The sequence below is a fragment of the Anser anser genome, assembly GCF_964211835.1.
Source record: "Anser anser genome assembly, chromosome: 17".
Taxonomy (NCBI): domain Eukaryota; kingdom Metazoa; phylum Chordata; class Aves; order Anseriformes; family Anatidae; genus Anser; species Anser anser.
Window position 1 is genome coordinate 7,249,457 of NC_139738.1, and position 15,746 is coordinate 7,265,202.

Here is a 15,746-nt window from a genome sequence, read left to right on the forward strand (position 1 = left end):
GCAGATGTTGATTCTACCCGTCTGAAACATAAAACTATTAGACGTGATGATACTGCGTCTTTTTAACACTCATTCCTCCGGATGGAAGGTATTCAGAAGATCTACTGTGCCTTCTGGTAGAGGATGTAAAAGTAATTGGATTTTACTTGCAATATTTGTTGTGGAGTGGGGATGAGCACAGTAGAGGACGGGTGCAGTAACACTAAAAGAGACTTAAAGTGTAAAAAGAGCAGCAGGAATTAGAGGAATTTGTACTGTGAGGTGTTTGAAAGGGCTATATTATTCTAGGTTTCTAACTGTGTAACTTGCCTACAGTGTGTGCCACATTTTTTCTGATCATTTGTTAGATTTGTTGGACTTAATGCGATGTTTGTTAATCAATTGTTTTTCTCCTATCTCTTGGAAGGAGAGCTTCTTTTAGCTAGTGGAAGGTTTGTTAGAATTGTTTTAGCAAAATTGATCACTTATTGTCTCAGAATTATTGAAATTGTGCTTATATATTCTTATTTCAATGTGTCTTTTCATCTTCAGTGGCCTGGATGAGTCCATCTTGGAGGAATGCTTGCAGCATCTGGAGAAACAGCTGGAGAGTAGCCAAGCCCGAAAAGCCATGGAGGAATTCTTTTCAGAAAGGTAAAATTATCTTGAAAGTTATAGGCCAAGCACTTTCTCTTCCCTTTTCTCTTAGCTTGTCACCGTTGACTCGTTCGGGATGTTAATACTGCACAATGCAGACTGTATAGGGATAGTATATCCTTCAAGCAATGCAGGAATTTGAAAAGACTTTCTGTGTGGGAGAGGACCTAGATCTTTGTTATTCCAAGTAAAATTCAGCAAATCCTTGTAGTGATCGGCAATGGGGGATCTTGTGAGAGAAAAGGCATTGGAAGGAGATTTTTGAGAGATCATGAAATCATAGAATGGCCTGTGTTGGAAGGGACCTCAAGGGTCATCTAGTTCCAACTCTCCTGCCATAGGCAGGGATGCCACCCACTAGATCAGGTTGCTCAGGGCCTCATCTAAGCTGGTCTTGAACACCTCCAGGGATGGGGGTGTTCAGCCTCTCTGGACAACCTGTTCAAATGCCTCACCACCCTCTGAGAGAAAAATTTCCTCCTAACCTCTGATCTAAATCTCCTCTTTCTTAGTTTAAAACCATTTCCCCTCATCTTGTCAGTATCTGATTGAACGAAGAGTTGCTCTCCATCTTTTTTATAAGCCCCCTTCAAGTACTGAAAGGTTGCCATGAGGAGCCTCCTCTTCTGTAGGCTGAACAGCCCCAGCTTTCTCTGCCTGTCTTCATAGGAGAGGTGCTCCAGCCCCTTGATCATCTTTGTAGCCATCATCTGGACCTGCTCGAAGAGCTCCACATCCTTCTTGTGCTGGGAGCTCCAGACTTGGACGCGGTACTCCAAGTGGGACCTCACAAGAGCAGAGTAGAGGGGCCCTCCCTCGACCTGCTGGCCACTCCTTTTTTAATTGCAGTCCAGGATGCAGCTGGTCTGTAAGATGGTACCAGCAGATGCTGGTCTGTAAGATGGTACAGTTCAACTTGCAAAATCCCAGGTTCTCTCAGGCATTGGCCTGGCTTAGAACTACAAAGACTAATTAAGATGGAAACATAACAACAATGCTGTGAAAAGATACTAGGGGCAAACTGGAGGAAAGTTTTATCCTATTAGAAGAAAGCTGTTCGCTTGTTCAGCAGTTCAAAACTGAAGCTGTCTGGTGGCTGGTTGTTTTGCTTTGTTTAACACTGAAGGGAAAATGAGGCAAGAAAGTATTGCATCTTGATTTGGAAACATACGGGTCATTTTACGACTTCACGTGGGGAGCATGATGATGTGTTATTCAGGAGCTCTTGAGATTTGCAGGATTTAATTTGAGCTAAGAGTTGGCTTGTTTTCTGAAAACAATTTCTATGGCTTGGCTGCTGAGCAGTGTTAGTACAGACAGTTACCAATCTTAAATGTGAGGATAGATAATAATGAAATTCAAGTGGGAAAAAAAATGGAATAGGTGATCTTTTACAAAACTGACTTATTTTGTCCTTCGTACAGTGGAGAATTGGTCCAGATCATGATGGCAACAGCCAATGAAAACCTCTCAGCAAAGTTTTGCAACAGGGTGTTGAAATTCTTCACCAAACTCTTCCAGCTAAGTAAGTGATTGTGTTGAATTTCCCTTTTATGCCCTAGTCCACTTACTACTGTTCTTGTATTAGAGAGGCTGCAATAGGAAAATGCTTGAAAGAAAAGCTGTAAAAGGAAGTGGAATGACATCTTCATGCATAATAGTTTCCTATGATTTCTGTGTGTTGCTCGTTCTTTTCTCACTTCCTCTCTTAAGCTGTCCATGTTTATTTGGCCATTTTTTCTTTCAGTATTGGTAACAGCTAACTTTAGAGAGAGATCTAACATGATTTAAGTCTGAGGAGAAGGTGGTAGGTGAGCATTTTGTGCTCGTGTTCCTATAATGCCTGTCAGGAAATAAGTACTGCATCCTGAAGAAATGACATTTGCTTGTTATAGCTGATTACTTTTCATAAGTAGGAGAGACGACAGGTGCTTTGCAATTGGGTCCCAGTTCCAAGGAAATATTTTATGTGACTGGGATCAGTTAAAAAGGGAAAGCCATCTTCAAACGTGTTAATTGTCACTCACTAGTAATTTTCTCCATCAGCTGAGAAGAGTCCTAACCCCAGCCTGTTGCGACTTTGTGGCTCTTTGGCTCAGCTGGCTTGTGTGGAGCCTGTGCGTCTCCAGGCCTGGTTAACCAGGATGACCATGTCCCCGCCCAAAGATTCAGATCAACTGGACATTGTCCAAGAGAACAGGCAGCTGCTGCAGCTCTTGACAACTTACATTGTTCGGGAAAACAGGTGAAGTGCACCTTTGTCAATGCTTTTTTGCACTGTTCCTTTGTTTTACTCTCTAGACGTGCAAATTAGTTGAGTTGCTGATGGCTTCCTGTTGTCAGCTTTCAAATAAAATGGTCGAGGAATGGCTGTTTCCCATGAAGGCATTGCTGAGTCAATGCTCTTGCAATGTAGGCCTTAGCTGTACTTTCAGTGGGTGATGTGCAGCATCTGAAACTTTCTTCTTTTTGATTAGCCAAGTGGGAGAAGGCGTGTGCACTGTTCTGCTGAGTACTCTAATACCAATGGCAACGGAAATGTTGGCCAATGGTGATGGCACAGGCTTTCCTGAACTGATGGTTGTGATGGCAACTTTGGCCAGCGCAGGACAAGGCGCAGGACACCTCCAGCTTCATGGTGCTGCTGTTGATTGGCTAGGCAGATGGTAAGAACAAATGGTATACTGCTGTTCATTCATTTGCATCAATTAAACTGACTTCTCTGATTATTGGTGGACAGAAGCGCATGTTTACTTATACACGCTTATTTTGTAATTTAGTATTTGTTATTTGGAATACAGAGTGTCTGAGATGGTGGGTGGGACATGGACTAGCCTAAGAACAACCATGTGATTTCTTTGTCTTTTCCACTCTTTATGGTTTAAGTAATTACTGCACTGATACATTTCCTGTCACTGATCTAGAGCAAGCTAAATCCTTGGAGCTGTTAGTGGGAACTGAGTTTATACTTCCCAAAGACTGTTAGTAGCAATGATCTTCTCTTCTGTCTTGTGTTACAGCAAGAAATACCTGTCTCAAAAGAATGTGGTAGAAAAAATGAATGCCAACGTCATGCAGGGGAAGGTAAGACACATGGCTGTTGTTTAATTGGCAGGAATAAATCTTAGGCAGCAGCTGTATCAGCTGTCTTGTTTTGATTGCAGTGAGAATTTGAAAACAAAATGGTCAGGAATGTGTGCGTTATATTTTCCTGCCTTATACTAGCTATAGTGGGATTTAAGTGTTGCCTCTCATTTTCATTTGTCTCTACTTCATAGCATGTAACTATCCTGGAGTGTACATGCCATATCGTTTCTTACCTGGCTGATGTCACTAATGCACTGAGCCAGACGAGTGGCCAAGGACCAAGTCATCTTTCTGTTGATGGCGAAGAACGGGCAATTGAGGTGGATTCAGACTGGGTGGAAGAGTTGGCAGTGGAGGAGGAGGATTCTCAAGCCGAAGATTCGGTAGGTGATAGTCAACAGTTAATACTGCAAATGAGATGAAGATTTATGTTGCATCTTCCAGGTCAGAATTGTTTGTTATAGGTTGAGGTTTTTTTTTTTTTATCCCTAATGTGAGACTGAGTGAAGAACCCTAGTCTCAAATCTGGAAGAGAATATCTGTTGTTTGTGTTTAGATATGACTGTGTGATGTCAAAAACAAACAAACAAACAAAAACAGTTAAAAGGTGTTTATAGAAAATGGAGAGGAAGAAATGCAGTGAGATGGGTTTGTTCCAGCCTATTTGTTGTTCAGTTACTAGCTTTTGTAATAGTACACACCTTAGATTAGGTTTTTAAGTACTGTGGGTGAAAAGAAAGCTGTTAACTCATTTTTGAAATGTTGTCATCCCAAAATATTATTTTGTCACTGTTTTCTGTTTCTTGATTCGTTCTTTCTAGTTACTATAATACGTCACCATCTCCTCTTTCTGTGTGGTTTGATACCAGTTGCCTGACTTTAGCTAGGTGGTGCTAAAACTCACTGTTCTTAAAATGCACATGTAACGTATGAGGAATGTATTCTGTACCATGAGCCTTTACTGAAGCTGTGCAGTTCTAAGACCTTACTAAAACATCTTTCTTCTTAATAGGATGAAGATTCTCTTTGTAATAAACTCTGTACCTTCACCATTACGCAGAAAGAATTCATGAATCAACATTGGTAAGAATCTCTCCAAACTCATGGTCAGAATTTCACCCTGATATTTCTGACCATTGAGAAGAAAACAATGCAGTCTGTAGAGTCTTCCTGAAGCAGTGTATTTAACAACTCATCTGACTTATTTTGTGCAGGTATCACTGTCACACTTGCAAGATGGTTGATGGGGTTGGCGTTTGCACAGTTTGTGCTAAAGTTTGTCACAAGGATCATGAGATTTCTTATGCCAAATACGGATCGTTCTTCTGTGACTGTGGAGCAAAGGAAGATGGTAGTTGCCTGGTAAAGTGTCTTGATGTCAAAATTCAAGTTGTGATGTCAAATTTCAAGCTGTGATTTCCTGTGGTATTTCAAGTCTTTTGCAGAGGTTTATGTTCTGCAGTAAGTTTTGTCATGATAAGAGTACTAAGATCTGAAGGCTCTGGCTTTACAATGCTCTGGCTTTACAATGAAGCCTCCTAATTTACAGTTTGTCTGGTGATGTATTTTTTTGCACCGAATAACTAAATAAGTGCATTGGCAAATCTCTGTCCTAGTGGCTGCTGGGATTCCACCTACTGTTAGAGCATTTGCAAGTTAGCTTAAGCAACACAGCTGTCAGATACTACTTTTCCCATGTTTTCCCCTAACAACAAAGTCATTTTATATCAAACATGAAAGCTTTCCATATACTTGGGTGTTTTTATTTCTTGGAAAATGCATTTTAAGAGAATTGAATTCTCTTTCTTTGAAATTGCATGAATCTTGTTGCCATTGAAATCTACATTCTTTTTGTAAGTGGTCAATTTGAGTCTGGTTTGAGCTTTTAGCATTTGTGTCATCTGCAGGCTTTGGTGAAGAGAACCCCCAGCAGTGGTATGAGCTCTACCATGAAGGAATCTGCCTTCCAGAGTGAGCCTAGAGTGCCTGAGAGCGTCATTCGACATGCAAGCACCTCTCCTGCAGAGAAAGCCAAGGTCACCATCAGTGAGGGGAAGGGCCCTGATGAAGAAAAACCCAAGAAGAGCAGCCTGTGTAGAAATGTTGAGGGCTGTCGAGAGGAGTTACAGTCCCAGGTATAATTATCAGCTAGCCGTTAAAAGGTACATGGTGTATGTTGAGGATCTCAGGCGGACTGTGTTGGTTATCAGTCACAGTACTTGATTTTTGGGGTCTTTAGGACAGTAGGGATCATAGAGGCGGCTTCGGGTTTTGAAAACTGGTTGAAATACAGATCTTCTGAGGACCCAGCAGGAGCATCTTGAGCTTCACTTGTGATGTTTGTTTCTTGTAGGCCAACTTTTCCTTTGCTCCTTTGGTGCTGGAGATGTTGAATTTCTTAACGGATGCCATTCAGATAAACTTCCAGCAAGCCTCAGCTATGGGGAGCAGCAGTCGTGCCCAGCAGGCTCTCAATGAGCTGCATACATTGGACAAGTCAGTAGAAATGACAGATCAGTTGATGGTATGATACTAAAGGGGCTATTATTACCAGTAAGTAGATTGCGGGTAGATTTTAAGCAGAAAAAGTCAGTGATGCGCTTCTTTATGCTTTGTCTGTTACTAATGGCTCAGGTCCCAACTCTTGGTTCCCAAGAAGGTGCATTTGAGAATGTCCGTATGAACTACAGTGGTGATCAGGGCCAGACGATCCGGCAGCTGATCAGCGCACACGTGCTAAGACGGGTGGCGATGTGTGTGCTGTCATCCCCACATGGACGTCGGCAGCACCTGGCTGTGAGTCATGAAAAGGGCAAGGTGAGATCTTTAATTCTGTAAGGACTCTCTAACCGTGGGGTTGTAAAGGAAAATGAAATGGCCTTAAAACACTGAACAACAAACTGTGATTTGGGCCACCTGTCCTCAAATCTGTGTCTTCTGTCAAGTATTGTATGGCTTAGAATAACCTCTAATTTTTCAGAAAAAAGAATTTTTGCAGCAGAAGTGGTGAAAACAGCAAGGACACAGTGATAGAGCTGAAATAGAAATGACGTTTTCTCCCAAATTCTAAAGTTGGATAACTAAGCTCATTTTGTTTTGCAGATTACAGTCCTTCAGCTCTCAGCTCTGCTGAAACAAGCAGACTCCAGCAAAAGAAAATTGACTCTCACACGCCTTGCTTCTGCACCTGTTCCTTTTACTGTACTGAGTCTAACTGGAAATCCCTGCAAGGAGGACTACTTAGCTGTGTGTGGACTGAAAGTAAGTGTCTCACTAACCCTTTTCTAGGCCCTTGGAAACCTCATCTCAAAACCATATGTATTTTTTTTCTTTTAAGGAGCTAGCTCAGAGCCAGGTCCAAAGATCTGTCACTAATTCTAGCTCATGGATCACTTCTTTACTAGATACGTGAAGTAAAAGAAATGGTACATGTATGAATAATGCTGTAATGGGACAATGCCTCAAAATAATACTTCTTAGTGTTTTAGGTCAAATTTACTTAAAGACAGGTGTCGAGGTTTAGCCATGTGAAACTTGAAGTGCCTTAGTCTGTAACAATGAGTATTTTGTAGCAAAGACACCTTTTTTGGTATTCTCCCAAATTTGGATTCAGCTTTCACAGTTTAGAATCCACAGATTTGTTCTTTACCTAAGAAACATCTGGACTAGACTTTTTTTCTTCTTACTGACTTCAATGTCACTCATATGAAGTGCAGGAATTTTAAATTCTTACTATATGAATCATTACTGAAGCTGAGAGGAATGCCAGCTTTTAACTCTGTTCTTGGCTTGATAGGTGTACAAGTATTTTGTTCTAATATTTGACCTAATCTAATACTACTTTTTTCATTACTCCAGGACTGCCACGTGTTAACATTCAGCAGCTCTGGATCAGTCTCTGACCATTTGGTACTTCATCCCCAACTAGCCACGGGAAATTTCATCATTAAAGCTGTGTGGCTGCCAGGATCTCAAACAGAGCTTGCTATTGTGACTGCAGACTTTGTGAAGGTATGTTTGGCCATAAGCTACTGGTGACTTGTGGTTGTCTTCTTTCAGGCATTAGATTCTGGGTGTCTTGATGAGTTGTGTGTAGAAGAAGATGGTATTCTTAGAAATAAATTAGAGGTGTAAATTTGTGGTGTTTGGCTAATGTAAGAGAAGGCAGAACCAAAGAATTCAGAGGAAAAAAAAATGAACTGTAATCTGTAATATAGGCGTTCCCTTTTTCGATTTTTATCCATTTGAACTGTGGGGAAAAAAAACCCAACTGTTTAATATCCTATTGGTTAACTCTTTTCTTGATTTTTCCCCACAGATTTATGATCTCTCTGTGGATGCCTTGAGTCCAACGTTCTATTTCCTCCTACCCAGTTCCAAAATCAGGGACGTCACTTTCCTCTTCAATGAGGAGGGAAAGAACATAATAGTGATCATGTCCTCTGCTGGGTACATCTATACGCAGCTCATGGAAGAGGCAAGCAGTGCCCAGCATGGACCATTCTACGTCACCAATGTGCTTGAAGTTAATCATGAGGACCTAAAGGTACTGGTGACTTCTCTTTCTTGTAGTATAGGAAAAGCATCTTTCTCTCTTTTATTAGTCTTACAGTTGAAGGCAGAAGGTTTTTTTTCTTTCTTTTTTTGAAGTTCCCTCATCTAGATCAATAAGCTTGGCGTTCCTTTAAGAGAAATACCCTTGCAGTGAAAGGGAGTGGGGGTAAAAATGAACCGCCTTGATACTTTCATCTAGGAAATGGAGCATGTTTTTCCGTGGCTGGCTGTGAAGTTATGCCCAGCAGGATATCTCAGCAGGGAGATGCCTTTAGAGCAGTGCTGTTCTCTGCCTGAGGCTCTCCAGAGGTGCAGTAACCAGAATGGATAAAGTTATTGACCGTTGCTGAAGCTGCAGAGATGGAGTGAGCCTTTGTATCTGGTCCATAGCTGGTCTATACCAGCTCTGTAGTCTTGGGGCGTGCTATGCATACAGGTGACTTTTAAAATCCGTCCACATCTTACTCAGTGCTTTTCCCGTGGCCTGCTCCGAAACAGGGAAATAGATGAGAAGAAGGCCCACAGGAAAGCTCTTTTTATGAGCTGGGAACATGGGGAGCGCTCCATGTGAGATTGTCATACAACGTTCAAGCACGCAGATGTGGTAGCTGAGGGCTCTAACTGCAGCCTACGGGTACGCAATCTCAGTATCCCATTCAAAAGCCTTTGAAGTATCTGATGGATGAGTTCACCGTGGAACTTAGCTCAGAAAATTGTCATCTTGGGCTGTTCTCTCTTACTGGTGGGGAGAGGGCTTTTGGAATAATTTGATCAGTTGAGAAACTTAAAAGCCTGACTGCTTGAGAGTGTTTTGGAGGATGCATATTTATCTTAAATGTTGTTTTTTTTCTCTCTGATCCTACAGGACAGTAATGGCCAGGTAGCCGGAGGTGGTGTGTCAGTGTATTACTCCCATGTGCTACAGATGTTGTTCTTCAGCTACTGTCAAGGCAAATCCTTTGCAGCCACCATCAGCCGGGCCAATCTGGAAGTGCAGCGGCTATTCCCAATTAACATAAAGAGGTGAGACTCGGGTGCAAGGCTCCCCTGAGGTTTTCCTATCTGGTAATAAATAGTAATAAATATTACTTACTGACAACCCAGTTCCAAATGGCCAAAGCCTGTGGTGAAGTTCCTCTTTTTGAATGATGTTTTCTTGTTAATTTGCGTGTTGCTCCTGGCCTACTATCAGAGTGATTTGAAACCAGAACTGACTCTTTCAGCAGCGGGATGCGTATGCATCTCTTCCCACTAGCATTTCACAGCAGAAAGGTGGCTTCAGAGCAGCCATGCTGCACTGTGTGGAGCTGTGACTCGTGCGGCAGCTGGAACCGATGGGATTACCCTCCCTCGTGGAGGCTGCAAAGCAGGAAGCCTTTGTTTCTTTTCGGCACCAGTACTGCGGTGGACCTTGTGCATTGTGCATACTAAGGCTTATTTTCAGACTCCCTAGCAGGAAACCAATCTCTTATGTTATGAATGTGGCAAGAAAAAAAACGTTCTGTCATCTGATCTGATAACCTGAGCTGGGCTTTAAAAAGATAGCTGAAAGCCATTTTTAAATTACATTCTTGGCTTTGGGTATAAAATATTACTAGGTAAATGACTTACCTTGAGTTTTTAGGGCTTCCTTGAGAGATCAGGGCCATGTATGGGGATGCTTTTGCCTTTTGCCCACTTGACACTTTGTCTCAGGTTTCTCACCTATGAACTGGGTACCTGTGTTCCTAGTTGTTCAGTGATTTGAATTCCTACTGTGGAAGAAGCTTTAACTGATTTAATGGCAGTGGATTTTTGTGTGTTTTCACTTGTTGCTTCTTAAATCAGTGTCATTTTGCCCTTCATCTCTTGCAGTTCAAATGGTGGGAGTAAGACTTCACCGGCACTGTGTCAGTGGTCTGAAGTCATGAACCACCCTGGCTTGGTGTGCTGTGTTCAGCAAACCACAGGTGTCCCACTGGTGGTGATGGTGAAGCCCGATACCTTACTTATCCAGGAGATTAAAACCTTGCCAGCCAAAGCAAAGGTCTGTTGCAGTTCCCTTTATTTTTGGTCCTTCAAATGTAGTTTCTTCCTGTTCCAATAACAAGATCTCTAGCCTTTGCAGACTTTTTAATGCAAAGAACAGCAGTTGTCAGGTCCCTTCCTTGACTTGCATTGCTTGCTTTTGCAGATTCAGGACATGGTGGCCATCCGACACACAGCGTGCAATGAACAGCAGAGGACGACTATGATCCTCCTGTGCGAAGATGGCAGCTTGAGGATCTACATGGCCAATGTAGAGAATACCTCCTACTGGCTGCAGCCCTCTCTCCAGCCTAGCAGCGTCATCAGCATCATGAAGCCAGTTCGCAAGCGCAAGGCAGCTGCAATTAGTAAGGAACTTCTCATGTATCTCATGTAAGCTAGCAGTGGCAAATACAGATGTGAAGATTGATCAGCAGCGTGTAGATACTTAAGACGTTCACATCTGATAGTGATCATTTAACCTCAGGGCTGGCCTAAGCATTGGCTAAAGTATGGATAAAATCTTCCCACTGATGTCTGTAACAATACATAGCTATCTGGCTAGCACAGGCATTTCCAAAGAAGGCAAGTTCACTTTGCTGCTGTTTTATCATAGCTTTGCCTCTTAAGAATGTTTCTTGCCAAAAACATCCATCTTATCTCTTGTAGCAACTCGCACATCCAGCCAAGTGAACTTCCCTATTGACTTCTTCGAACACAACCAGCAGCTCACAGATGTGGAGTTTGGAGGCAATGACCTGCTGCAGGTTTACAATGCTCAGCAGATAAAGCACCGTCTCAATTCCACTGGCATGTATGTGGCCAACACAAAGGTAAATGGGGAAATTCGGGCATTCTCTTGGACTTCCGGGTGACATTATTGTCTAGACTGATAGTATGCCTTTGTGATTTGCCTTCTGCAGCCTGGGGGTTTCACCATTGAAGTTACAAACAATAACAGTACGATGGTGATGACAGGCATGCGGATCCAGATTGGCACACAAGCAATAGAGAGAGCGCCCTCGTACTTGGAGATATTTGGCCGCACCATGCAGCTGAATATGACCAGGGCTCGTTGGTTTGACTTCCCTTTCACTCGCGAGGAAGCCTTGCAAGCTGACAAAAAATTAACTATCTTCAGTAAGTCATTGTTAATTGTTTGCTTGGACTGCCTGTGGGTTTTGCTCAGGCATGTTGAAGCTACTTTGCTTCAGCTCAGAGTAGGGAGGGTTTCCACAAGCTGTTCGTTTGACCTGACCTCAGAAACAGTTTGGGGGGCAGACCCTGCACACCTAATAGCTTTTTCTTTAGGGCCCAGTTTCTTGCTGCAGCAGATGAACCCGCAGTAGCTCAGCTCAAGAATTTTGGGTGGAGGTAATAGAGAAGGGAAGTGGCCTTGAAAAGGAGATGAAACTGTCAGGATGGGCGTGTATTGACACAGCACAATTGCTGTCCTTGCCTTAAGAGGCTGTGCTTGTTTTTATTCAAAAGAAAAACATTTGTTAGTCTTTAAAAAATTTCTCTCACCACCACAGTTGGGGCTTCTGTGGATCCGGCTGGAGTCACGATGATGGATTCCATAAAAATTTATGGCAAAACCAAAGAGCAGTTCGGATGGCCTGATGAGCCCCCTGAGGATTTCCCATCTGCTTCAGTGAGCAATGTTTGTCCCCCAAACCTAAATCAAGGGAATGGTACTGGAGACACGGAGTCAACTACCCCTGCTGCTGCCAGTGGGACTGTCCTGGAGAGGTATCGCTGCAGTCTGTCTTTTATTTCTCCTTGAAAATGGATAGTTGCTCTAGAAGGCACCTAGATACCTTCATGTGCCTTTCAAAACAAGGAGAACTTAAGGAGTTTAGTGCGCTGTTCTCACTGCTGTGTAAAACAGCAACAGAAAAGTGAATGATTATCTCCTAAGGAGAACTTTGTGCTCCCTCTTGGTTTATCTGGTGGATGAGAGGGATAGATCTGTGCGCGTGCTTTGTATGCTCAGTTCACTTGTTATAGGAGTCTTGAAGAGATTTCTGCTTTCTTGGCGCTTTTTCTCATTTCAAGTTAGCCCTCTTTCATTCTCTGGAGCTCACAAAGTTTAGGCCTCTCTGACATTCAGTTCATTTTGAGGAGGACTTTGGGTGTGACCTTGCTTTAGATGTGTGGTTCCTAACAGGCTAAGAATAGAGCCCATATATTACAGGCTTAACTACTGTGGTGGAGAAAGTGTTGTTTCCCCCTTCCATATCCATACTGAGGGTGAGAGCACAAGGGTGAGTTGGGGATATATTTACAGAAGAAAGGGAACTTTGTGTATCCATCCCATTTTCTTTCTCTGAGCTCATACAGCCTGTGCCATCAGGGTTATAGAAAGACTGGCGAGGTAGCAAGGACAGGAGGGCAACAGGTCATAGAAGAACTAGCGCTGCTGAAAAATGAGCGTTCTGAGGTATATGCTGCTTGACTCTGAGTAAGTCGTGGCTGATTGTCTGGCTGAAATTCTCACATAAAGGTTCAGAGCTTGAAGCAGTGGATACATCCAATTGAAGGACTTATTTGGGCCCATTTTCTCCTGCCCATAATTTCTCTTTTCTTCCCTTCTTTGCTGCGACATCTCCACAAGATGTCTCTCTATGCACAGACATGCCTTCCGTTTTTTGAAAGCAGTGGAATTATATCCTAAAAGCTTGGAACCAAAAGAAATTATTATTTTTATTTTTACTTACATGTTAGAGAATGCAGTGTGGTTACCTTATAAAGGGCCTCTTGAGTAGGAGCAACTAATGGCAGGCAAGAGGCAGCTTTCCTTTCAGAAGTTTGGTGTCTGTACTTCAAATTTAACCTTCAGTTGTGCTTTAAGCAATGTGCTTGGCTTCTCTGTGCTAGGTGGCCTGGATCTCCTTTATTTGTTGTGCTATTAGGCAAGTGTCTGCTGCCCAAATAGAAAGAGCCGTGCTTAGATTTACTGGATATATTGCTCTCCCAGCTTCATGATTTCCCTATTTAATTTGCCTTTTGCTTAGGATGTGTTCTAGGGAGTTTTTCTGTGAGCTTTACACATATTTTTTTTTTCTTTTTCCTTTTTCTTTGCTCCCCCAAAGTTCTGAAACTGAGTCCCTAACCACCCTGGACCGGTTAGTATGCCATCCTTTTCTCTGCACGAATGAGTGTGTGTCAGAGAGACAGACACATGATGTGGCTTTTGTTGACTGTTTTTTTGTTTTCCAAGTGACATTTGCTTCTTTACATTCTGGTCATTGCATGGCAGATGATATAGCAAAATGTAAAGATGAGGCGGTTTGCAGATTTTTTCTGTATGCAGCATAACTGTTGCTTGTTTGACAGACTCCTTTTTGCTTTGTCCCTCCTTACGTCTTTTTCTCCCACTTATATTTCCCTACTAGCTTTATGAAGGGTGACTGAGGGTAGGGGATTTCAATGTTATTTATCACCACCAGACCAGAGAACTGTTGTTTCTTCTATCTCATATCCAATCTTACACTGTTATTTCTCCCCTTAATGCTGTCTCCTCCCTCCCTGTTCCTGTATTCTTGCACTGCTCGTTCTGGTGTGCCAGAGGGCATTTCAGGCAGTTCTACCTCGAGATGTGAAGTGGTGCAGCAAGGGAGAGTCAGCACTTTGCTGCAAGTTGTAAATAAGGTTCTCAGCTGGGGCAAGTATTTTACTAGCCTGCCTTATTGCTGTCAAAACTTTGCATCCAGCTCTTGCTTGGGTCATACCTGGTGCTCAGAGTTAATTTTCCTCTGGAGTACGTTGCGCTGAAACTCCAAATTGGAAAGAGCAACCTGTGTGAAAATAGCAAGCGAGTAGAATCTTGCTCCCTTAGAAAAGTCGGTTACGCTTTTTCCCGTGTGTCATACCAACCCTTGATCTGCAGTCATATGTACGTACGTCTGTGGGCCATGGTGAATTGGTACTGTCAAGACAATCCAAGTTATCCCTGCTGCAGGCTGTGTAAGGAAGTGTTTTATCCTCTTTGGTAGAGAAAAGCCCCTGTCTTTCAGCTGTGGATTATTAAAGCAGTCCTAAGTTTGTCTGTGAGCGTGAGCCAGGTTTAACTCTGGTCTGTAACACAATGAAATGATATGCATGGTGCCTGTGGCAGGTTTTATCATGCTTTGATTTTGTACTTGGCATTCGTTAGCTGTCTCTGAGCTACTCATGACTGTAGCCTGCATAAAGCGAAGTGCTAAGGCGAGAGGAGGGTTGCTGTACTCAAGCCTGCTTTCCTTTCTCCCTTCAGGCTAGTAGTGAGTTCTTTAGAAGCGCTGGAAAGCTGCTTTGCTGTAGGACCAGTCAACGAGAAGGCAAGTAACTTTCTGAATACATTCTTGAGCTTTCAGAGATGGGGGAGGAGGGGCAAGATCATCAGCACCTCCTGCAGCCCTGGGGGCCTGATACGGAAGAGAGCCGCATCCATTTTGCTCAGAGCACTGATCTGAAAGTTGACTTAGCGAAAAGCGTTTGAAACTAGTTTAGAATGACAATTGGCATTTGCATTTATTGCTGGTGGGATTTTTGTGCTGTAGAGTGACCTCGTTTGCAAAAACATCAGGGTAGAAGCCTATAAATCTCAAAAGGACTTTTCTTGTTTAGGCAAGTGAAATGTTCTTTAAATGTCAAATAATAAATTGAGGGGTTATCAAAACTGTATTGCAAGAAGGTAGAAACTTGCATGCTCAGTGCAAGGAGGGGAGGTAGCCTGCAGAGAAATTGGACTCACGCATCACCTTAACAGTTAGTGAACTGAAGAATGTTTTTTTTTTTTGTCTGTTCTTGGGAACAGGAGAAGAATAAGGTGGCTGCTCAGGAACTGGCTACCATGCTCCTGTCCATGCCAGCTCCTTCCAGCGTCCAGCAGCAAACCAAGAGTCTCTTGGCTAGCTTGCACACCAGTCGCTCAGCATACCATAACCACAAGGTAAAATGGTGCAAAGATTTCAGCAACTACAGTAACTTGCTAGTTTATGTTTGAGGTGCAGCCTGCCTGTAGAAAGCACTTTTACCATGCAGTGTAAACCTGGTGGCTAACTTGCCTTTAGCTCCTGCTGCCTGCCTTACTGGTATTGTGTTTCATCGAAGTTTCACTAGCTAAAATGCTTTTTGAAGATTTTGTTGGGAAATAATAGCAATCAATCTAGAGGAGTCAGGGTCTTGAAACGCAAGCTTGTTTGTAAACTGTGTCAGTAGCTCTGATTTCCGTTTTCACGGGCATCTGACTTAGGGTGATAGGAAAATACTAGGGTAAGATGTGGTTGGACTGTGCTAACATAATTGCAGTAAATGCATAGATGCCTGCAGGTAGACCTTGCTAACGACTTGAATGGTTATGTGTATACATTGGCCATCCTGTCTGCATTTAAGCCTGAGGGAAAGAAAAATGAAAATGAATTCTCCAGACTTTTTTTGTTGTTGTTACTGGGTGACTTTTTGTTGTTCTTTATAGA

At 42.7% G+C, this 15,746-nt stretch overlaps 1 protein-coding gene across 3 annotated transcripts in view; it reads left to right on the forward strand.

The window, feature by feature from the left end:
* UBR4 (ubiquitin protein ligase E3 component n-recognin 4) overlaps window positions 1–15,746 on the forward strand; it is a 77,740-nt gene that overhangs the window by 19,706 nt on the left and 42,288 nt on the right. For all 3 annotated transcript variants that reach the window (XM_083802392.1, XM_083802390.1, XM_083802391.1), the window contains exons 30-51: window positions 532–633; window positions 2,061–2,161; window positions 2,683–2,881; window positions 3,114–3,302; window positions 3,657–3,720; window positions 3,915–4,106; window positions 4,736–4,806; window positions 4,938–5,085; window positions 5,631–5,858; window positions 6,077–6,247; window positions 6,358–6,540; window positions 6,826–6,984; window positions 7,582–7,734; window positions 8,042–8,269; window positions 9,143–9,300; window positions 10,132–10,303; window positions 10,451–10,652; window positions 10,954–11,117; window positions 11,208–11,424; window positions 11,820–12,036; window positions 14,543–14,606; window positions 15,086–15,220. In XM_083802392.1, coding sequence (XP_083658518.1) covers window positions 532–633; window positions 2,061–2,161; window positions 2,683–2,881; window positions 3,114–3,302; window positions 3,657–3,720; window positions 3,915–4,106; window positions 4,736–4,806; window positions 4,938–5,085; window positions 5,631–5,858; window positions 6,077–6,247; window positions 6,358–6,540; window positions 6,826–6,984; window positions 7,582–7,734; window positions 8,042–8,269; window positions 9,143–9,300; window positions 10,132–10,303; window positions 10,451–10,652; window positions 10,954–11,117; window positions 11,208–11,424; window positions 11,820–12,036; window positions 14,543–14,606; window positions 15,086–15,220 — 3,517 coding nt within the window. The remainder of the gene's footprint in view (window positions 1–531; window positions 634–2,060; window positions 2,162–2,682; window positions 2,882–3,113; window positions 3,303–3,656; window positions 3,721–3,914; window positions 4,107–4,735; window positions 4,807–4,937; window positions 5,086–5,630; window positions 5,859–6,076; window positions 6,248–6,357; window positions 6,541–6,825; window positions 6,985–7,581; window positions 7,735–8,041; window positions 8,270–9,142; window positions 9,301–10,131; window positions 10,304–10,450; window positions 10,653–10,953; window positions 11,118–11,207; window positions 11,425–11,819; window positions 12,037–14,542; window positions 14,607–15,085; window positions 15,221–15,746) is intronic.